General features: G+C 60.9%; 1 protein-coding gene across 1 annotated transcript; it reads left to right on the top strand.

The window, feature by feature from the left end:
• The first annotated feature begins 11,481 nt into the window (after positions 1–11,481).
• Positions 11,482–18,746, top strand: ERF (ETS2 repressor factor). The gene is made up of 4 exons (XM_062176899.1): positions 11,482–11,590; positions 15,853–16,087; positions 16,460–16,575; positions 16,680–18,746. Exons 1-4 carry the CDS (start codon positions 11,569–11,571, stop codon positions 17,960–17,962), a joined length of 1,656 nt encoding a protein of 551 aa, XP_062032883.1. The 5' UTR covers positions 11,482–11,568; the 3' UTR covers positions 17,963–18,746.
• Positions 18,747–22,675: the final 3,929 nt, after the last annotated feature.

The following is a 22,675-nucleotide window of genomic DNA, read 5'->3' as shown; positions in this document are numbered from 1 at the left end:
ACCGCCACCCTCGAACCCCGCAGCCAATCAGCAGTGGCTGGGGCGGCGCAATGACCTCACCGGTTCTACTCTCTTACCCCTCCCCCACGTGGTTGTTGCTGCCGGTAGCAGAGTAGGGAAGTTTGCGGTGGGGGGAGGGGAGGAGAACCAGTGATGTCACCTTTCCCCCGCTTGATTGGCTGTCGGCGGCCTGGTCCATGACCAATCAAGGGTCTCGAAAAGTCTGGCGCGGCCCCGCGGAAAGCTCTGTTGCCACCGGGAGGGGAGAGGACGCGCACTAGTGGGGTGGCGCGCGCCGCAGCGCGTGCGGCCTGAGGCTTGGGGACCCTGGGGCCAAGTCACCTTCTCCAAGACTTTCGGACGACGCAGTTTGCCGACCGCCCCCTCGGGCGTTGGGTGGGCAGGGTCCGAGATAGAGGACTGACTGACTTCCCAGGGCCCTCCGTGGAGAGCGACACTTGGTGGGTGTTTACACCCGCGAGGAAGGGGATTTTTTTAAGCTGGGGGTGGGAGTGTCACGCTGTGGATTCGGAGGGGACGGATATGTCCTGTTAGTAGTAGATCCGTGCTGCCCACGCACGGGGTCTGCACGTCGTCCACAGGGCACCCGTGCGTGCGGTGCGCACTGGACTTGCCCTGGACCTGGGCTGCCCGCAGCCTGGTGCCCCGGTCGCAAGGAGGTTTCTTTTCGACCGTAATGGGCTCCCAGGGCTGTGTCTGCCCGAGATTCGCACCAGTTCTGAAGAAAATGCATCTGAGCTGTCGAAGGCCCCAGTGTCCGCGGGTGAGAGATCGGGCGGTGGCCTGCAGCCATAGATAACTGTCAGTCGGCCAAGGGGGTTCAGTGAGTGTGGAGAGGCCTTCACACTACCCACGAGGAAACACTGTCCACGGAGGAGACGCCTTGAGACTGTGGAAGCTTCACTGTGCACAGGAGTCCACGCTAGGAAACAGTGTTGTGCTGCCACCTGTGCTATTCCATAGTCCGTACTCTGTAACGGATCCGTATCCTACTACTGTTACTAATTTACATCATTCTAGAAGCCCGTTCCCACTTCCGTCCTGCGTGGACCTGGGGTTGAGGGGACTTTTTAACTGACGCTGCACATTGTGTAGATGCTGGGCCTGGGGAAGGTTGAAACGCACCGGGAGGGTTCAGGGGCAGACGCTTAGCCGTTGCAACGCCCACATCCCATATCCGAGTTCCTGCATTTTATTCCTGGCTCCAGCTCCTGGCTTAAACTTCCAGCTAGTGCAAGTGGCTGGGTTCCCATCGCCCATGTAGGAGACCTGGATGACATTCCAGTTTCCCCAGCTTTGACCCCTGGCCCAGACCCAGCCATTGAAGGCATCTGGGGAGTGTCAGCAGATAGGATCTCTGTCTGTCTGTCTCTCTGCTGCTCAAATAAGCAAGAGGCCAGCACTGTGGCATAGCGGGTAAAGCCTCTGCCTGCAGTGCCAGCATCCCATATGGGCGCCAGTTAGAGTCCCGGCTGCTCTACTTCTCATCCAGCTCTCTGCTATGGCTTGGGAAAGTAGCAGAGTATGCCCAAGTGCTTGGGCCCCACCACCCAGGTAAGAGACTTGGATGAGGCTCCTGGCTCCTGACTTCAGCCAGGCCTAGACCCTGCCATTGTGGCCATCTGGAGAGTGAACCAATGGATGGAAGACCTCTCTCTTCCTCTTTGTGCCTCTGCCTCTCTGTAACTGTGCCTTTCAAGTAAGTAAATAAATATTGTAAAAAAAAAAAAAAGCAAAACATTTATACATTTATTATTTTTAAAGCTATGTTTACTTGAAAGTGAGAGATAGAAAAATATCTTACATCGGCTAGTTCACCCCTCCCCCCTCAAATGGTCACACTGTCGGGGTCTAGGCCAGGCAGAAGCTGAGAGCCAGGAGCTTCATCCAAATCTCCTACATGGGTGCAAGGGCTCAAGTTCTTGGGCCATCTTCCACTGCTTTCCCAGGCCACAGCAGGGAGCTGGATTAGAAGTGGAGCAGCTGGGACCTGAACCAGTACCAAGATGGGATACTGGCACTGCCGGAGGCAGTTTAACCCACTGCACCACAATGCTGACCCCATCCACAATCTTTTTGAAATTTTTTTGTTAAGGGGTCGGCATTGTGGCGTGGCAAGTTAAGCCGCAGCCTGCAAATGGCATCCCATTTCAGTTCTGTTCAGTTTCCTGCTGATGAGCTTGGAAAAGTAAAGGAAGATGGCCCAAGTGCTTGGGGCCCTGCCACCCATGTGGGAGACCCGGATGGAGTTCCAGGCTCCTGGCTTTGGCCTGACCCAGCCCCAGCCATTGGTGACATTTGGGGAATGAACCAGTGGATGGAGGACATCTCCCCCTCTCTATATATAACTCTGCCTTCCAAATAAAAACACATCTTTACCAAGAAGAAGATTGTGCAAGAATGAAATTAAGACATAAGTTTATTAAAAAAAAAAAAAAAAGTGATCCTACCCCTTTGGTGGGCCCTTGGAAAGTAGTTCAGTCACAAAAAGGTTTCACAGAAGCCAAAGGAGGTTCACCATGCATGCAGATGGGAACTGTCCGTGTTAATGGGAGGGAGACAGCAGCGTCTGGGGGGCGGCTTCTCCCGGGCACAAGCCCACATCACCGTGGGAGCTGACTGTGTCTGGGGAAGGCTGCATGGGTTAGGACGAGGTTTCTCATTTCACGGTTGGCATCGGTGTGAGGGAGAGTTCGGCTATGGGCAGAGGGACGTCTGTTCTCTACGTGAAGGAACTCCCCCGCCTAGGAAGCCTTTTGTTTGCTTATTTGTTTGTGATTTGTAAACATTTTCTTACCTTCTCTTTAAGAATTATTTTTTGAGGTCAGCACCGTGCCATAGTGGGTTAAGCCGCTGCCTGTGATGTTGGCGTCCCATTATGGATGCTGGTTTGAGACCCAGCTGCTCCACTTCCAATCCAGCTCCCTGCTGATGCACCTGGGAAAGCAGTGGAAGTTGACCCGAGTTCTTGGGCCCCTGCACCCACATCGGGGACCCAGAGGAAGCTCTGGGCTCCTGGCTGCAGGCTCCTGGTTTCATCTTGGCACAGCCCCAGATATTGCAGCCATTTGGAGAGTGAACCAGCAGATGGAAGATCTGTGTCTCTCCTTCCCTCTCTGCGACTCTTTTTTTTTTTTTTTGACAGGCAGAGTGGACAGTGAGAGACAGAGAGAGAAAGAGAGAAAGGTCTTCCTTTTGCCGTTGGTTCACCCTCCAATGGCCGCCGCGGCCGGCGCAATGCGGCCAGCGCACCATACTGATCCAAAGGCAGGAGCCAGGTGCTTCTCCTGGTCTCCCATGGAGTGCAGGGCCCAAGCACTTGGGCCATCCTCCACTGCACTCCCTGGCCACAGCAGAGAGCTGGCCTGGACGAGGGGCAACCGGGACAGGATCGGTGCCCCGACCGGGACTAGAACCCGGTGTGCCTGCGCCACAAGGCGAAGGATTAGCCTACTGAGCCGCGGTGCCGGCCTCTACCTTTCAAATAAACAAACAGATCTCTATTTTAAAAATATTTGGCCAGCACCACAGCCCACTAGGCTAATCTTTGGCCTGCAGCCCCGGCACTCCGGGTTCTAGTCAGGTTGGGGTGCCAGATCCTGCCCCGGTTGCTCCTCTTACAGTCCAGCTCTCTGCTGTGGCCCTGGAAGGCAGTGAAGGATGGCCCAAGTGCTTGGGCCCTGCACTCGCACGGGAGACCAGAAGGAAGCACCTGGCTCTTGGCTTCGGATCGGCGCAGCACCGGCCATAGCAGCCATTTGGGGGGTGAACCAACAGAAGGAAGACCTTTCTCTCTGTCTGTCTCTCTCCCACTTTCTAACTCTGCCTGTCAAAAAAAAAAATTATTTAGGGGGCTGGCGCCGTGGCTCACTTGGTTAATCCTCCGCCTGCAGTGCTGGCATCCCACATGGGCGCCTGGTTCTAGTCCTGGTTGTTCCACTTCCAGTCCAGCTTTCTACTGTGGCCCAGGAGGCAGTGGAGTATGGCCCAGGTGCTTGGGCCCCTGCACCTGCGTGGGAGACCCAGAGGAAACGCCTGGCTCCTGGCTTTGGATAGGCACAGCGCCAGCCGTGGTGGCCATTTGGGGAGTGAACCAATGGGAGGAAGACTTTTCTCTCTGTCTCTCCCTCTCACTGTCTATAACTCTACCTGTCAAATAAAAATAAATAAATAATAAAAATATTTATTTATTCATTTATTTATTTGAAAGGCAGAAAGAGAAGTCTTTTTTATGATTAATTTATTTATTTGAAAGTCAGAGTTACACAGAGAGGAGAGGCAGAGAGAAAGAGAGAGAGAGGTCCTCTGTCTGCTAGTTCACTCCCCAGATGGCTGCAACGGCTGGAGCTGTGTCGATCCGAAGCCAGGAGCCAGGAGCTTCCTTCGGGTCTCCTGCATGGGTGGCAGGGACCTGAGCACTTAGGCCTGTCTCCCACTGCCACAATGCCAGCCGCTTCTCTTTCTTTTTTGTAAGAGAGAGAGGGAGCGCTTCCACTTACGGGTTCACTCCCCAAATGCCCACATCAACCAGGGTTAGGCTAGGCTTGAAGCCAGAGCTGGGAACTCGGTGTAGGTACCCCTGTAGGTGACAGGGAACCGATCACAGGAGCCATCAACTTCTGCCTGCCTGCGTGTGCATCAGCAGGAAGGTGGAATCAGGAGCGGAGCAGGGACTCAAACTCAGGGGTTCAGATACAGGACGCGGGCGTCCCAAGTGGCGCCGTAACCGTTGTGCAAGTGCCTGCCCCCTGCCGTCTCTGCTCTCAGTTCAGGATGGACTCCGGCTGTGGTGTGTTTGCAGTGTCCATAGAGGGATCTCTACGCCATGCGGGCAGGGTAACTGGGAGACTCCACGCTGTCCGAGGCCCATTTCCTGCCATGGAGGAAGGTGTGCACACGGAGCTGTACCCTGCCCCTTGGAGAATCCCATCAGCACGGCTTGTGGAAAAGCCGCTGCCAGGTGGGGTGAGGATGGCGCAGGCTCAGTGGGGCTGCCCAGGGTCACCTCCTCCTCCTCGGGCATGTCTCCAGCTCTGTGACTTTGGGGACGTCGTTCTGTGTCTCCATTTCCATGCCTGTAGAAAGAAGAAACTAGGAGCAGGCGTTTGGCAGAGCGGTTGGGGCAGCGCCTGGGACACCCGCTTCCAGTATCGGGCTATGTTTCAAGTCGTCGGGTCCCTGACACCCACATGGGGGACACAGATTGAATTTCTGGCTCCTGGCATCAGGTTGGCCCAGTCCCAACTGTTATAGGCGTTTGGGGAGTGAACCACCAGATATTAAGATCAGCGCCTGTCTCTCTCCTCTCTGTCTTTCAAATACATTAAATAGATAATCTTTTTGAAAAGCAAAGCATAATAAAAGAACCCTACGGCAGGCACGGGTTTGTTAGGAAGATGTCATAAGTTGACAGGTGTCAAATAATGAGAGCGGTGCAAGCCGAGTAAGTTCTCAGAAACGTTGGCTGTCATCCAGAGGGAGTTTCTCTCTCTGAAGAGCTCTTGTTGTCAGCAGCTAACTGGCAACCTTGTCCATACTTTGTGTGCGCCCTGGTGGTGGTGGTACCTTCTGGAAAAATTCCAGGAGTCAGCTTCTTTGTGGGACATTTCTCAGCCCATCAGAAAGCTCTGTGGTCTGTGGGGATGGTCAGAGAACCTGCTTCACAAAGTTGAGGTGAGGATGAAATGATATCAAAAAAGAAAGATTTATTTATTTATTTGAAAGTTGGAGTTGGGGGGGGGGGAGAGATCTTCTATCCGATGGTTCACTCCCTAAATGGGCCTGGGCCAGGCCGATGCCAGGAGCCTGAACCCCATCTGGGTCTCCCATCTGTCCCCCACTCGGGCCATCTTCTGCTGTTTTCCGGGTGCATCAGCAAGGAACTGGATCAGAAGCGGAGCAGCTGGGGTTCAAAGCGGTGTTTTCCAGCTCGGGTACGGGATCCCAGCATCACAAGCAGTAGTCTCACCGGCTGTGCCACAGCGCCGGCCCCGGGAAAAGTTACTTTCTCCGTGCCTTAATGAGATGGATGTGCCCACACTGGGACTGATCGCACCTACTGTGTGTCTGCAATGCCCACAGCCTATGTGCATCTGTTGGTGGTCCGCCCAGGCAGGGGGCATTGTCCACGGTGATGATGAGTGAAGATCACACTGCTCGCGCCAGTGACTTGGTTTATGGTTGTCCACTCTGTGCGTATGGGATTCACCAGGTTATGGGAGTTGGTGGTGTTTGGTGGAGGAATTCATGCCGTGTGACAGAAGCCACACTGCCTCTGTGGCAGGTCACATGAATGAGGGAATTGTCTGAGAGCCACGTAACTGTCTACATGGGCTCATGATGGGTGTGAGGGCCACAGCTGTCTACACTGGCGCTCCCGCTGTTTACCAGGATCGTATACTGCTTATATGGGAGTTCATACTGTTTTTTAAAAAAATTTTTTTATAATTTTTTTTGTTGTTGTTATTTGTAAAGCAGAGAAACAGATAGAGAGAGAGAGATATCTTCCATAACATTTAGGGCTGGGTCAGCCTGAAGCCAGGAACCAGGAACTCAATCCACATCTCCCACGTGGGTGGCAGGGAACCAAGTACTTGAGCTGCCGTCTGCTGCCTCCCAGGACGTCCACTCGCAGAAGCACAGCAGCCACGCCTCCAGCCAGGTCTGATCTGGGATGTGGGCCCATTGAGCAAGCATCTTAGCCTCGGGGCCAAACGCCTGCCCCCACACTGCTTGTTCAGGACCTGCCACCGTCCGTGTGGACACTGTGCCGCCCGGGGCTTACACCAGCTGTACGTGGACACCCCTCTCCTCAGCAAGATGGACGCGGACCTAGGCACCGGTCATGAGGCAGAGGAGAAAACAGAGCCCATCCCTGTCCGTGGAGCTGACATTTGGGACAATTACAGCCTTGATGGGGGTTTCCTCCACGTACTGGGTTCACATCCTGTGTGTGGTGGGGGTTGCGTTGGCACTCACGGTCCCTGAAGGGTTCTTTGTGTTTATGGAGTTACAGTTATCGGTACCACGTTGGGTATCTGGGGGTTCACTGTCCAAAGAGGGGCTTATTCATTCATTATAGATTGTCAGGCGCTGTGCCAGGCTCTGGAAATACTGCAGGCAACAAAACAGACAACAGAAACCTTTCCGCATAGCAGCCAACCAGCAGACCAGCACCGTGGCGCTTGTCAGAGGAGCATCGAAGAGACAGGGATGTAGAGAGGGGGCTGCCGTCTAGAAACAAGTGTATGCTCTTTCGCTCTCATGTGTTTCTCAAAATATGCTTTTTAATTAAAAAAAAAAAAAAGTGCGTGAGGGGCTAGCATTGTGGTGCATTGGGCGGGCATCCCATATGGGTGCCAGTTTGAGTGCCGGCTGCTCCACTTCCGGTCCAGCTCCCTGTTAACGTGCCTGGGGAGGCAGCAGGTGACGGCCCAAGTGCTTGGACTGCTGCCACCCATGTGGGAGACCTGGATGGAGTTCCAGGCTCCCGGCTTCAGCTTGGCCCAGCCCTGGCTGTAACAGCCATCTGCGGGTGTGAACCAGTGTTTGGAAGATTCTCTTTTTCCTCTCTCTGTGACTCTGCCTCTCAAATAAATAAATAATCGACGGCAACCAAACAGTGAGCAGACAGGCAGGGTCTTACTGGGAAGTTGTTTTTTGAGTGAGAACCTGCAGGAGATGAGGCCCAGGGCTCTGCAGATGTCTTGGGGATGAGCCTTCCTGTGGGAACAGCATGGGCACAAGACAGGCAGATAGCAAAGGGACTGAGTGGGGGGAGAGGGCAGCGAAGGGGACCCTCAGGAGGGGCCTCTAGGCCTCTGCATGGATGTGGCGTGGGCTTGGGGCCATCAAGGGCTGTGATGTGATTTCTGGAGTCCCCTGGCTGCAGGACAAGAAGCTGTAGGGCTGGTGGCATCGGGGAGGCCAGTGAGGAGCCCCCAGCTCAGGGTGGTGGCAGTGGGGGCAGTGCAGGGCTGCTGAGTCTGGAGTTGCCCAGACAGGGCTGCTGGGAGCTCCCATGAGATTGGGGAGAGAGAGAGAGAGAGAGAGTTCCATCTGTTGGCTCACTCCCCAAACGCCTAGCGCTGGGTGAGACTGAACCTAGGAGACTAGAACCCAACTCACGTCTCCCACATGGCTGGCAGGGACCACAGTACTTGAGCCACCACCTGCTGCCTGCCAGAGTTCGCATGAGCAGGAAGCTCATCCGGACCAGAGCCAGGACTCAAACCCAGGCACCCTGATACGGGATGCAGGCATCCTCACCACCACGCCAAACACCTGCCCCCAGTTTTTTTTATTATTTGTTTGAGAGACAGAGAGAGAGGGATATAGAGAGAGCTTCTCTCTGCTAGTTCACTCCCCAAATGCCTAAACTCGCCCCTGGCCGGGGCAGAAGCTGGAAGTCAGACTGCCATCCGGGTCTCCCACGTGGGCGGCTGGAACCCAAGTATCTGATCCAGCACCGAAGCCTCCTAGGGTCTGCATTAGCTGGGGTCGGGCGCCAGCGCTGTGTGCCGAGCCCCGGTACTCCCACCCCAGCTTACATCACTATTGCCCACAGAATCTCCTTTCCAGGAGATAGATGGCAATCTGGGAGATGTGGCTTTCCTGCCCACGCCTTCCCGGGACAACAGCAAGCTCAAGGTTATCTGTGTCAGGGCAGCAGACTGGAACAAGAACTACCAGGTCCGTGGGAGTGGGACAGAGTGGGCTTCTCAGTGGCCTGTGACACGGTTCACTGTGGGTGTGGCCTGGGACCCTGGGAAGCTGGCCTTCCACTGTGACCTGGGACAGAGCAGTGTGCCTTGCTCACAGGCACTGATTGGCCTTGGCTGGAAGGCCTGTCTTCTAGGAATGGCCAGTGGCAATGGTTACTTTCTATCACAAATTTGCTCTACCTGGGTGTTTTGTTTTTTAAGTTTTATTTATGTATTTGAAAGCCAGAGTTACACAGAGAGAAAGAGAGGCAGAGAAAGAGAGAGAGGTCTTCCGTCCGCTGGTTCACTCCCCAATTGGCTGCAACAGCCGGAGCTGTGCCAATCCAAAGCCAGGAGCCAGGAGCTTCCTCCAGTCTCCCACATGGGTGCAAGGGCCCAAGGACCTGGGCCATCCTCCACTGCTTTCCCAGGCCATAGCAGAGAGCTGGATCGGAAGTGGATCAGCCAGGACTCGAACCCGCACCCATATGGGATGCCGGCACTGCAGGTGGCAGCTGTCCCCGCTCTGCCACAGCGCCAGCCCCTCTACCTGGTGTTTGACCTGGCAGGGTAGGGATCAGCATCTCTATCATGGCTGAGGGTTCATCTCCTGAACCCTGCTGCAGGAGGCAAGTGGGTTATCAAAAAGGGTCTGCATTTCCGTGGCGGACCCCCGATTGGCCACAACACTGTCCCCCCAGGCCAGGGTGCATGTTTATCTTCTGTAGTTGGAGCCTGTAAGACGCTAGCTCCTGCTGTCCATGGGGTTTACAGGTCACTCCGCTAACAATGACCGGTTTTTACTGTGCATCTCTGAAGTCGCACAATAACCCCACGGTAGAAGGTCTACTAACATCCCCATGTTACAGATTAGAAAACTGAGGCTCAAAACTCACTTGCCCTATGTCACAGGCAGGACACAGCAGTTATAGCTGCAAGCCGGTCTCTCTCTCTGGTGGGAGGTGGGCATCAGTGGGGGCTGTCACTGATTTATCCCCTTTTTTTTGGGGGGGGGAGGGTCAGAGAAGAAGAGGGTAAAGCCTACTGGTAAAGTAAGGGTGGTGTTTTAGACCTGGATCCATCCGGCTCTGAATCCTCCTTCCAACACTCCCCGGCTCCCTGGGCTGATTTTTCCTCTTCCAGCCCCTTTCTTAGCGGGTACACGGGGATATACCCATCGTGATCCCCTCGCTGCACTTCCATGGGGATGAAATGAGAAGATGCCGCGCGGGGGGGGGGGTGCTTAGTGCCTGTCCTGGCACATCCCGAGCAGAGCAGTCAGAATTCGGGAGCTGTGATTCTAACGACCAAGATGATGATTACTGGACCACACTGCTCCCTGAGGGTTACAGGATCCGCGGGGGAGCTGCACTGTCGGTAGGCAAGGTTACATAATTCCCCAGCGGGGTGATGCGTCCCCGGAGGCCAGGCTCTCCCCAAGGAGGAGGCCTGAGCCTTTTGTTGAAGCACTGGTGGGGAGCGGCCCTAGGACGGTAGGGAACCCGGCCGCGGCGGCAGAAGCTGGGCTTGCAGCCCCCAGCGCCCAGAGCCCCGCGGGCAGGCTTCCCCCACTGCGGCGTGTCTGTCTGCCCCACCCCCGCCCCACGCCAGACTCCCCTCTTTGGGATCTCGGTCTTTTTTGGAGACCTCGTCTCTAAGCTCTGCCTGTGAAATTCGCTGCTGTTTGCCCTGTGCCCTGCCTCCATCGGCTCTGCACTCCTGTTTCCTGTTTCCCGGAGCTTCAGGCTCCATCCATCGCTCCCGGCTGCCGCAGCGAGCGGAGACTTAACACTTCCCCACGCTCCTGCCTTCGGTCTTAAGCCCCGTCTTCCTCTCGCCTGGCGACCCCCAGTGCCCCCCGAGTGCACATTTGTTCAGACTTTGGTCGCCCCCTCGCATCCTGGCCCCCACCCCCGGAACCCTCTGCCCCAGTGGTGGAGGCGGGGGTACCTCCGGCGCCAGCCGCGGGACCAGGACAGCTGCAGGCTGGGCAGGGCGGCGGGGCTCCCGAATGCGTTCTCTCTGGTCACCTCCTCTCCAGCTGGACTGGGGCTATCAGGAAGTCCCAGACCCCATCTCCGCAGGAGCGGAGGGCACGGCCGCCTCCCCATTTCCGATGCTGGGAAATGCTTCCCACCCATTCCACCCCACCCCTGGACAGCTGCCCCCATTCAGGCTCCGGGTTGGGGGGGGGGGGAGGCGGGGAGCTGGGTAAGGCCAGGCTGGAAAATGCTGCGATCTTGGTCATCTTTTAAGATCCTGATTTCCCTCTCCCGCAGAAAAAGATTCTGCCTCCTTCCGGGGGTGGGGTGGGGGGTCTCTGCTATCTCCCCACCAAAGTTTGTGGACCCCCTACCCCCAGGCTTCCAAAACTCTGAAACCCTCAGGGCGCAGGAGGACAGGAAGGGCGGCAGGTACCGAGGGCTGAGGACTTAATTTATCTGCAAACTTGGAGCCTCCGAGAAGGGTCATGACCCCCAAGACCCCCTCCCACTCCTGCCCCCCCTTCCTCCCTCCCCCGCCGCGCGGCCCCTTTAAGCCCAGAGCCGGCCGGTCCTCAGTGGCTGCGCGCCGGCAAACGTGTGTGTGTGAGTGCGCGGGGAGGGGGCGGGCGCAGCGTCTCCATGGCGACGCGGCGGTGACGTCGCCGGCCGGGGGGCGTGGGCGTCCCGGCCCCGGAGTGCGATATTAACCCGGGAGGCGGCGGCGGGGAGGGGAGAGGCTCTGAGAGGCGAGGCCGGGTGAGGCGGCAAGGGCGGCCCGACGGGCGCGGGACGGGACGGGGCAGCGCGGGCGCCGGGAGCCGCGGCCCGGAGTCGGGGCGCCTCGCCCCGGGCCCCCCAGCATGAAGACCCCGGCGGACACAGGTGGGGGCGGGGGCTGCACGTGTGGGGGAGACTTGTTGCCCCGGGAAACCGGGCAGAGAAACTTTGGGGGGGCGGCTGAAGGGGTCCGGGGTCTCCTGAGTGATCCCCAGTTCTAGGGGACCCCCCCAAGCACTCGAGACCTGTTGCTTCTCACGGCGCGAGCCGGGGGTGCTGCTTGGGACCCGCGATTCCCGGCTCCGGGCGCAGTGGTGTGGGCGCTGCGGGCGCTGCTCCCCGCTGCCGGCCCGGACCCCGCGGGCTGGGCTTTCTCCCACTCCCAGGATCACAGGGGTGGCAGGACCCCCCCCAGGCGCTGTGTCACGTTGCACTCTGGGGGCCGGGGTGGGGGGGGGCTGTGTCCACGGGGCCCGCTGTGCTCCGGTCCGCGCCGCGCGGGCCGGCCCGTGACCTTCACGGCGGGCCGTGGGGGGAGGACCCGGGCTGGCCTCCGGGCGCAGGGCGTGAGCGGGGAGCCCGGGACCCGGGGTCCGGGCTGCGCCGCCCCTCCCCCGCCCGGCGCCGCCGGCTCCTCGCTCCCCCGCCCGCGCCGAGTCGCAAAGTTCCAAAGCGCAGCCTGAACGTTCGAAAAAGGAACTTTTTGTTTCCGACCTTAGAACGCGCGGCTTTAAGGTGGCTCAGGGGGGAGACGGGAACCCTCCTCCCGCGCCTCCGGAGCCCTGGGTTGGAGGAGGGTGGGGAAACTGGGGGGGGGGGACGCACAGGCTCCCCCGGTCCCCCTCCCTGATCCAGCTCTTCTTTTTAAGCCGGCCGTCTTTTCCCTCCGCCCCTCTCTTCCCCGCCAACTTGCTCCTCCTTAAGGGGCCAAGGTTCCCCTCCCCCCCTCGGCCGGCGGGCGGGGGGCAGCGGGATTAGCCCCCCTCCCGCTCGGACTTCCCCCCCTCCCATCCCCCGCCGCCCCCAGGCTCGCGCGGGCTGGACTTTGCGCCGGAGCGCGCGGGGGGAGGGGTCCTAGCCGCCCCCTGCCCGTCTACCCCGTCGGAATCCGGCCCGGGGCGGGGACGGGGGAGGGGGAAGGGGGCCGGGCGCCGCTGTTCAAACTTGTCTCCGTCCCCCGGCGGCGGCCGCGGCTTGGGCTCCTGTGTGCGGGTGTGTGCCCCGACCGGCCCACCCACCCCACCCCACCCCACCCCACCCCACCCCCTGCTTGGGGGGTGGGGGCGGCTCTTAAAGGGCTCGGAGCCCCCGCTCCGGCGCCAGGGGGCTGGGGTGGGGCAGGGGTGCGGAGTGCTGTAGGGTCAGTCACGTGCGTCCCACATACTCACGGGCTCCGGGGCCGCTGGGCCCTGGGGGCAGCAGGAGCCTGTCCTGGCCCGGGGAGGGGGGCAGAGGCGCGCAGACAACCCCGCCTCGTCTGTCTGCCCTGCTGCGGGCCTTGGCCTGGTGGGGCCGGCTGGGCTGCTCCCCAGCCCTGTCTGGGGTCGGAGCCGTGTGCGGGTGGGTACTGTGCCTGGGGGGTGAAGGGGGTGGCCGGGGACCTGGAATGGCCGTGTTTCCGTCTGCCTGCTGGCCGGCTGCTGCTCGCCCCTCCATCCGATCCTCCATCCCGGCCCCTCTCCTCTGCCGCGGCTGTTTCCCACTTCCTGTTTTCTTCCCGGCTCTGGCGCCATCGAGGGCTGCCTGGAGTGGGGGAGGCTGTGGGGCCCCCCCCGGGAGGCCGGCTTGTTCTTCCTCTACCAGCACCCCTCCCTTCCGACCCCTATAGTCCCTTTCGAAAAGTTTGGGTAGACAATGTGAGGTGGTGGTGGTGGTGGGGTGAGCGCCCGGGAGTTAGGGCTCCCCTGCCTCCCTGCCCCACCTCTGTGGGAACCAGGTGTGCCTTCTGGGACCCAGCCATCCCAGCCCTTCCTGTCTGCTGTGCCTCTTTGCCGTGTCTTGCAGTTTCCTGAACCGGTGTGTCAGTGCAGCTGCTCTCTCTCTTGGCCCCCCGCGCTGCGAGGGCCGCACCCCCAGGCTTCCTCCGTGCGGGGCCCGTGTTTCCCTGCCTTAAGCACGTGGACCCGTACACAACACACTTACACATGCTCCTCTGGCCCGTGCCTGGCTCCTGGCTCCAAGGCCTGGGGAACAGAGCCCCATTGAGACACCCTGACGTCACCCCCCGCCCCAAAGCTGGGAACAGGCCCTCGTGTATGCTGTGTTCGCTGAGGAAGGCTGGTGGTGGGTGGGCCTGGGAGCCGGGAAAGGTCCTGCTTGGGGTGGCAGCCAGTGTTTGGGCCCTTGGGGGGCTTTGCTCCAGGAAGGGGGCTTACAAGGGGGCCTGGGGCAGCTCCCAGAATGCAGCTTCAGGCCTTTCCAGAGCCCCCCACCTCCTTTCCCAGTTCTCTTTGTGTTGCATGTAGTCTCTCTCACTCCCTCTCTTCTGCAAAGTTTATTTTTAGCCTCCTGCTCCCCCGCTCCCAGGACTGTCGCTGCACACACGTTGCCTGGTTACCGGGACACGGAGGCTGGGGCTGGTGGGCTGGGAAGGGTGGCTTTAATTTTGGGGGGGAGGGTGGAAGTCAGTACAGCCCCCACCCCCAAACTGATGTCTTGGGGGCTTTAGTCCGCCCCCCGGGCCCAGGCCCAGACTGGGGTTGAGATGGGAGTGGTATGGACCTTGGCGCCTCGAGAGGGACCAGGAGCTTTTTAGGGGGACTGTGAAGTTAGGTGGAGCTGGTGGCGTGGTCACCTGTGTTCCTTGGTGGCCACTGGGCCCTGAGAGAGACCCTGTGGAGACCTGGGTTCTCCTGCAGGGTGAAGTAATGGGGTGGATCCCTAGATTCCCAAGAGAATGACGGGGCCGTGGATGCCGGGGTCCCCACAGAGGGTGTTGGGGACTGCTCACAGCAGAAGGCGCCAGGCTGCGGGTGCTGGACTTGGGGCCCCTGGACAGCGGGGGGTTCCTGTTCCTGAATGCGAGGGGCTGGTTTGAGGCTGGGATACCTGAACGGGGTAGGGACTAGGTGGGGAATGTGGGACTGGCCATCCCTGGCTACGCTGGGTCAGGGGCTGGGACCTGTGCCTTTGGGTTTTGAGCAGAGGGTCCCTGTGGGAGCAGAAACTGTGGGGCCCCTGTTGGAGTCCAGACTCTGCAGGATCGCCCCAAGGCCTCGGTACCCACTTCAGCCAGGACCTAGGGAGGGAGACCGACGTCTGCTGCCTGCCTGAGACTTGGGGCTCCGCCCATCTGTAGCCACCCACCTTGGCCTTGTGTCTCTGGCACCAGGGCCCCTGCCCTGCCTCCCCCTGTCTTCCTTTCCTCCCCTTCCCTCCTCCCACCCCTCCATTACCGGCTGCCTGGTGCTGAATTATTGATGGCCCCTGATTACCCGGGGGTTTGGGAAATGACAACAACCACAGCCCCCACCCCCCCCACCCTGGGCTGCCCACCCCCTCCAGGGACCAGCCAGCCCACCACCAACCTCTACCCAAGGTTAATGCTGGGGGCGGGCAGGCAGGTGGGCAGGGACGGAGCTGAGAGGGAGAAGGCAGACGTGGGGAGAGGGCGCCAGCCCCACCGGTGCCTGCTCAGTCAGTCTCAGGGCCAGAGCCGGGGCGTCCTCCGGCCAGGATTGGCCTGGATGCTGGGTCTGGGGAGGGCGGTGCAGCTCAGAGGGTCCAGGGCTTGGGGGGCCTCTCAGACAGTCTGGGTTTCACTCTCCAGGGAAGACAGAAGCCTCTGTGTGTGTGCAAGCGCTGACCTCATCGTCAAGCAGCCACCCCACCCCTCCTGGTCCTTTTAAGAAAAAAAAAAAAAAAAAGCTCAGGTCCTGGGGTGGGAGTAAGAGCGCTGTGGGTCCTGGGGGTACAGCAGTGTATGCACCTAAGGTGGGGACTGTAGGAGCTGGGGGGAGGTACGGCTGTGTCTGAATGGGAGTAGGGGTGGGCTTGGGGGGGCTGCGCCCCAACTGCCTGGCCACGTGTGCCCCTTCCCGCCCCTCCCCCACTGGCAGCCCTGCCCGTCGGCCTGGCTTGGTGCCTGGCCCCCTGGCACTGGCCCCGGGACCCGCCGCCGACGGTTTCCTGTTTCTCCCGGTGTCGCCGGAGCAGGCTCCGGCTTCCCCTCCTCCCAGCTCCCGTCCAGCGCCTTCACACGCAGACAGACACGCACTGTCCTCCTCCAGCCCAGGTCTCGACTTGGCTAAGGGGACAAGGATTTCCCTCTGTTGAGGGCGGGGCAGGACGTGGCTCCCGAGAAGGGACCCGCAGCCCGAGCCTTGGCATCCTGAGCCCAGGCCACACTCCCTGCCTCCCCTCCCCAGGGTTCGCCTTCCCGGACTGGGCCTACAAGCCGGAGTCGTCCCCTGGCTCCAGGCAGATCCAGCTGTGGCACTTCATCCTGGAGCTGCTGCGGAAGGAGGAGTACCAGGGCGTCATCGCCTGGCAGGGGGACTACGGGGAGTTCGTCATCAAGGACCCGGACGAGGTGGCCCGGCTCTGGGGCGTGCGCAAGTGCAAGCCGCAGATGAATTACGACAAGCTGAGCCGGGCCCTGCGGTGAGGAGGGGCTGGGGGCCCTGAGCCCGTGTGCACAGCTCCCACCCTGGGGAACAGGCTGTGGGTTTGAGTCCCGACTCTCCCAACACCCAGCCGTGTGACCTTGGGCAAGTCCTAGCCCTTCTCTGAGCTCCTCGGTTAGTCACAGGCATCAGTGAGAACACAGTCACCGGTTGGAACCTGTGGTCTGAGCCCAGACCCGAGGGGAGTGTGGGTCCCTACCCCTCACAGGCACTTGGTCACTCTTGGGCGGCCCCGTGTTTCTCAGGGTTCTCTGAGCAGCCCCCGGCACATGTCTGGGTGTCAGGGTGCCCCATCTAGGCCCTCGGGCGGGTGCAATCCAGGCTCACCTTCCCAATGGTGTTTCTGCAGCTACTACTACAACAAGCGCATTCTACACAAGACCAAGGGGAAACGGTTCACCTACAAGTTCAACTTCAACAAACTGGTGCTGGTTAATTACCCTTTTATCGACGTGGGGTTGGCTGGTGAGTGCCGGGGGTGGTGGTGGGCACTGGGGAGCCGGAGGGTCTCTGTGCGTGTCCAGGCTGGGCCAGGAGCCTTCACACCAGCTCTTCCCCTCTCTCGCCAGGGGGTGCGGTGCCCCAGAGCGCCCCTCCAGTGCCGACAGGTGGCAGCCACTTCCGCTTCCCTCCCTCGACGCCCTCCGAGGTGCTGTCCCCCACCGAGGACCCCCGCTCGCCGCCAGCTTGCTCCTCGTCCTCATCTTCCCTCTTCTCGGCTGTGGTGGCCCGCCGCCTGGGCCGCGGCTCCGTCAGTGACTGCAGCGATGGCACGTCGGAGCTTGAGGAGCCGCTGGGCGAGGATCCCCGGGCCCGGCCACCAGGTCCTCCGGAGCTGGGTGCCTTCCGAGGACCCCCCCTGGCCCGTCTGCCCCACGACCCTGGCGTCTTCCGAGTCTACCCCCGGCCCCGGGGTGGCCCTGAGCCCCTCAGCCCCTTCCCTGTGTCGCCTCTGGCGGGGCCTGGCTCCCTGCTGCCCCCTCAGCTCTCCCCGGCTCTGCCCATGACGCCCACCCACCTGGCCTACACACCTTCGCCCACGCTGAGCCCGATGTACCCCAGCGGCGGGGGGGGCCCCAGCGGCTCAGGGGGAGGCTCCCACTTCTCCTTCAGCCCCGAGGACATGAAACGGTACCTGCAGGCACACACCCAGAGCGTCTACAACTACCACCTCAGCCCCCGCGCCTTCCTGCACTACCCCGGGCTCGTGGTGCCGCAGCCCCAGCGCCCCGACAAGTGCCCGCTGCCGCCCATGGCGCCGGAGACCCCGCCGGTCCCCTCCTCGGCCTCGTCCTCCTCTTCCTCCTCCTCCTCCCCGTTCAAGTTTAAGCTCCAGCCACCCCCGCTAGGACGCCGGCAGCGGGCCGCTGGGGAAAAGGCTCCTGCGGGCGGCGACAAGGGCGCAGGTGCAGGTGGCAGCGGCGGCGCTGGCGGGCTGGCCGAGGGGGTGGGGGCGCTGGCCCCTCCGCCGCCGCAGATCAAGGTGGAGCCCATCTCGGAAGGCGAGTCGGAGGAGGTGGAGGTGACTGACATCAGCGACGAGGACGAGGAGGATGGGGAGGTGTTCAAGACGCCCCGTGCCCCGCCTGCGCCCCCCAAGCCGGAGCCCGGCGAGGCGTCCGGGGCGGCCCAGTGCATGCCCCTCAAGCTGCGATTCAAGCGGCGCTGGAGTGAGGACTGTCGTCTGGAGGGGGGCGGGGGCCCCGCTGGGGGCCTGGAGGATGAGGGTGAGGACAAGAAGGTGCGAGGTGAGGGCCCGGGGGAGCCCGGGGGCCCCCTCACTCCCAGGCGGGTGAGCTCCGACCTCCAGCGTGCCACAGCCCAGCTCTCCCTGGAACCCCGAGATTCCTGAGGGCTGTGGGCCGGGGACCCAGGTCCCCCCACCCCCCAATGCTTTTGCTGCCTTAACCCCGCCCCTCCCGTGCCCTGGAGGTGAGGGCAGCTGTCTGGTTTTCCTGCCTCCTCCCTTTCCCCTCTACACATTTTGTATAAAACTTTTTTTTTTTTTTTTAAACGGTGGGGTGGGTGGGTGCCCAGGGCTGGGGACTGTCCGTTGTGTCTGGGTTTTCTGAGTTCCAGGCAAAGTGGTGGTAGGGGGAGGGGTGGGAGTCGTTGGGGGGCCACCTCCATTCTGGGGAGCAGATGTTTGAACTGAGGCTGTGTGGCCTTGGCACCCAGGAACTTTTTTATTACAATCGTTTAGGAAGTCAAAGCCTTGCTTCCCGCCCTCCCTGTTTCTGCCTCTTGAACCTGTCCCCTGGCTGGGCTGTCCTCAGCCTCCCCCCCCCCCCCCAGCCCTGCTTTCCTGGCCCCTCGAGGGGCCGTGAGTGCCTGGGTTTCTCATATCCCACAGTGTTGCAGCAGGGGAGGGGCAGTTTTACGATGAACCAAAAATTCTGTGGGGGAGGGCTGGGGGGACAGTAGGGTGAGGGGTACCCCCATGGGCCACAAGTCTCAAGTGCCTACTCTCCTTGTCCCGCCCCCACCACAGCACTGGTCCAACCCCCTTCACCTCCAGCTGCTCCTAGGACTGGCCCTGGGCAGGCGGGTGGGGGGATGGGAAGGGGCTACCCAAAACCAAACTGGAAGCCCCCTCTGCCTCCCAGCTGGGGCCCCTGGGTGGGGTGGGGGGAGCTCTGGTCTAAGCCTTATTCTGTACTGGGGGTGGGAGGGGGGGAGTAGGGGGACTTCTGGAGAATGTATTCAAAACAATAAAACTTTGGACCTTTGGATGCGCTGATCTGTGCCAAGTACTCCATGTGGCCACGGCAGGCTCGTGGCCTTTGCTTGTTGCTGGACAGGTCCAGGCCGTCCTCTGGGTCAGTGGCCAGAGCACCTAACCTCATCGGAATGCCTGGGGAAGTGGTCTGATAGGTGGGTGTCACATCAAACTGGTCATGGGTCTGCTCTCCACCCCGTGAGCATATGCGTGTCTTTGGGAGCTCGTCCCGCCCATCCCAGGCCACTGTCCCTGCTGTACTGCCTGAGCTGTGTTGGGTTTGCTACCTGAACCCTCAGCCAAGGCCATGCTGCCTCCAGCGCCTAACCCTTCCCGCGTCGCTGTCTTTAAGCTAAGCTGGGCGTGCTTTGGAGGTGGGGCCTGCAATGTGTTGGAATGTGGGATTCAGCGACCCTCTGGTCCAGCCAGCACGTTGGGAAGGGATTGGCACTCCAGTCCTAGCTGCCCCCAGCTGACAGCCTCAACCAGCAGTTTCGATGATGTGGAGACACCGCCCTCCCTTATCCTGCGACCCGTTGATGGCTCCAGTGGTTGGGTGACCGCTTGGGAGTCCGGATTGAGGTCAGGGCTCTTGGCTTCAGCCTAGTAGGTATTTGCGGAGTGAACCAGCAGATGGAAGATCTGTCTGCCTTTTCAAATAAAAAGTTTAAAAATTACTCGCCGTGTGCTGAGAACTTGAGAGCTGCTGTGTTTAGATTTCTTCAGGATCCAGTCGGGCAGTGGTGTAAGCTCATGACTTGCCCAGGGCCCTGCGGCTGAGTCACAACTCAGAGGCGGCTGATCCAAAGCCCAGGTTCTTTGAAGAACTGAGTTTTCCTCCCCAGAGACGAGATGGCTGGATCCAGATCAGGGTCTAGAGATCATAGGATCTGAGCGATGAGCTCATAAAGTCTGAAGTCCAGATTGGAGAGCCGGAGTGGGGGATGAAAGGGGCGCGCGCATTCCTGGCTGGAAGTGCGCTCAGAGACAGGCCTGGCCCCTCGGTGCAGGTGAGGTGCCTGAGGCCTAGAGAGGGGAAGGGTTTTCCCCCCAGGCCAGCTGCAGGGAGCAGTGGGAACTGGGAACGGAGAGTTCAGGGCCTGTCGGACTGGCTTCACCAGAGGGGGAAGGCACGCTGACTGGCGGCTGCTCAGCGCTCGGCTCATGCCAGGCCCCGGGTGGGTGGTCCCAGATGATGTGGGTTGGCAGTGAAGAGAGGATCCAGGCTGGGGTACTGGCAGGAAAGCGGGGCTCCCGGGGTGGCTCGCAGGCAACTGCTCCCTCTCCTGGGTGATGTAAGACGGTCCCTGGGGTGGGGGCCGCTGGGCTATTTCTGGAAGTGGGATGAGGCATGTCTCCTGGCAACGCAGATGCAGCTGAGTTGGTGGTGGGGTGGTGGAGAAGGGGATGGCGTCACTGCGGGGAGGGAGGACAGAGTCTGAGCCCCCCGGCCCTCGGGCTTTCAAAGCATCTCTAACCACATCTAACGTGGACTTGTGAGTGCTCCCCGCATCGCGCCACCGCCTAGCCAGACTTCTTGTCCCAGATTCTGGCTGTGGGGGATGTCGCAGGTGGCTTTGGCCTTGAGAACTCCCGCAGCTCCCTGCGTCTTTGCTTGCCCACAGAAATTCATGAGCAGGCTCAGAATGTTCCTGCAACAAGACCTCCCTGGTCTCGTCCGTGTCCTCCCATATCCTTGCTTCCAAGTGGACAGTGCCTAACGGATCTCTCGAGACACTTCCCAGACGAGTGCATCCCATCCCAGAGCCCCTGCATCTGTGGCCTCTCGGCACCGCGACAGGTGCCAGCAGCCACCCATCTCAGCACTTGGGGCCACTCGGAGATTTCCTCTGTTGGCGGTCTCCCCAGGCCCCGAATGAAAACCCAGGAATGGTTTTCAGCTGCGACAGCCCATCCCAGCCCCCTGCATCTCTGCCGACTTGCCACAGCCCCTCTGGTCACCTACGGCGCCCTTCTAGACACCTCGAACACCCCTCTGATGAACCTTCTCAGCCTCCAGGGAGTTGCCCACGCGCGACCCACTGCGCATGTCCCACGGGTTCTGGCGGGGAAGTAACCGCCGCCTTCCTGCCCCACTTCGCGGCCCCGGTTGAGCCTTCCTGATCCCCGTGAAGGATTCCCTAAGGCCTTTGGGGGCTTGACTCCGAATCTGACTTTTCAACTCCAGCTGCCGTCAGAGGGCAGCACCCACCCCTGGGCTGGGGAACTACAACTCCCAGAAACACCCGCTTTGCAACGGGAGGGGAAGTGCGTCTGCTCTCTGCCTCCTGGACTCTGCGGTTTGACGGGACTGTAGCGCCACCCTCCGTCGAAGCTCTGTGGCCGCCGGGACCTGCAGTCCCGAGCCGACCCGGAGGCTAGGCCCTCTCTCGCGTTCCAGAGAGGGCAAACGGGGGCTCGGCGCTCCATTTTCCACCACCTCACGCGGGCGGGAGGGGCTCGCGGCGCTTTCGTTCTGGTTCCGAGCGCCTCCGAGGCGCGGCGAGCCACACGCACGAACTCTGTTTCCCAGCGTCCTTCGGGGCTGCCCTACTTCCGGGTATTACTCGAGAGATGGAGCGATTCAATGAGTGTACAAACCCTTGGGCTGCTCCCGGCAGCCGGCTTCCTTGTTTTGGGCCTTCCGGGATCCGGTCATTGAGGAAGCCGAGGACGCAGGACCGTGCACACGACGGGCCGTTCGACACAGACATTTCGATTTCTTTTTACGCTCGGCTCGGCCTCCTAGCGCGACCCACATTGCCAGAGAAAGGCTGGCCTGTGACTCGGGTGCTTTTTTAGGAGAGCCCTGGGGGCGTGGAGGGGGGGTGGAGCACTCTGCGGTCTCCTCACGGTGCTGCCGTCCTTAACCTTTCGCCTCCACTCATTTCGCCTCCCCACCGGGGGACTCTTTCGGGCAAGCCTCTGCAGTCGGGCCCCACAAAGGGTCAGAATCCCGTCTGGACCAGTTCCCAGCAGGCTTCGGGCTTGGGCCCTGGGGAGGTTGCGCTGAACTCCATTTCCCAGAAGACCCCTGGGCTCGCTGTGGCAACCGCACTGATGCCTTGGTGTCGACTACATTTCCCGACAGGGACTGCGGCTTAGCGTACCTGGGAAGGGGAGCGCGACACCTACTCCATTTCCTGGCCTGTCTCCGGAACTGCAGCATCCACTGGGGACTTGCAACCCACCTAGGACTCCATTTCCCGGCGTGCTTTGGAATCCGCTTCACACCCGCAATGCGGTGAGGGCGTGGCGACGACTCCATTTCCCGGCTGGCCTCGCGGCCAGAGGGCTGCGCGTTCAATGACGCCGACTCGGTTTCCCAGCGTGCACCTGGCGCCGGTAGACACCAGGAGCCAATAGACTTAAGAGAACGATTGGACTCCATTTACCGGCATGCATCAGGCCTACACCGCTCAGGGATGGAGTGGCTGCGGCTGCATTTCTGAGGCCCACTTAAGGGCTCGTCGTTGCCGCAGTGGGCCGAGTGTGCGGCTCTGACTCTTCCAAAGTCCTTTAGGGTCCGCCGTGGGCCCAGGCGGCCGCCGGATTACTCAGGACTCTGTTTCCCGACGGGCAGCGCGACCTGTCATCTCTAGGGGCGGCTCGGCCCTCTGTGGACTCCATTTCCCGGCGTGCCACGCGAGCCTGTGCGGGCTGAGGGCGGTGACCGCGGCGCGGACTGCATCTCCCGGCGTGCCCCGCGGCGGGCGCTGGGCCGGAGCCGGAGCCCGAGCGGCGCGGCCTGGAAGAGGCCGGAGCCGGGGGGAGGCGGCGGCGGCAGCGGCGGCGGGGGCAGCCCGGGCAGCCCGAGCCCCGCGGCCTGGGCCTGCGCTCGGCGCC

Source organism: Lepus europaeus, chromosome 19 (assembly GCF_033115175.1).
Source record: "Lepus europaeus isolate LE1 chromosome 19, mLepTim1.pri, whole genome shotgun sequence".
Taxonomy (NCBI): Eukaryota; Metazoa; Chordata; class Mammalia; order Lagomorpha; family Leporidae; genus Lepus; species Lepus europaeus.
Note: the sequence above shows the minus strand (reverse complement) of the source record. Positions and strands in the feature narration are given on the sequence as shown.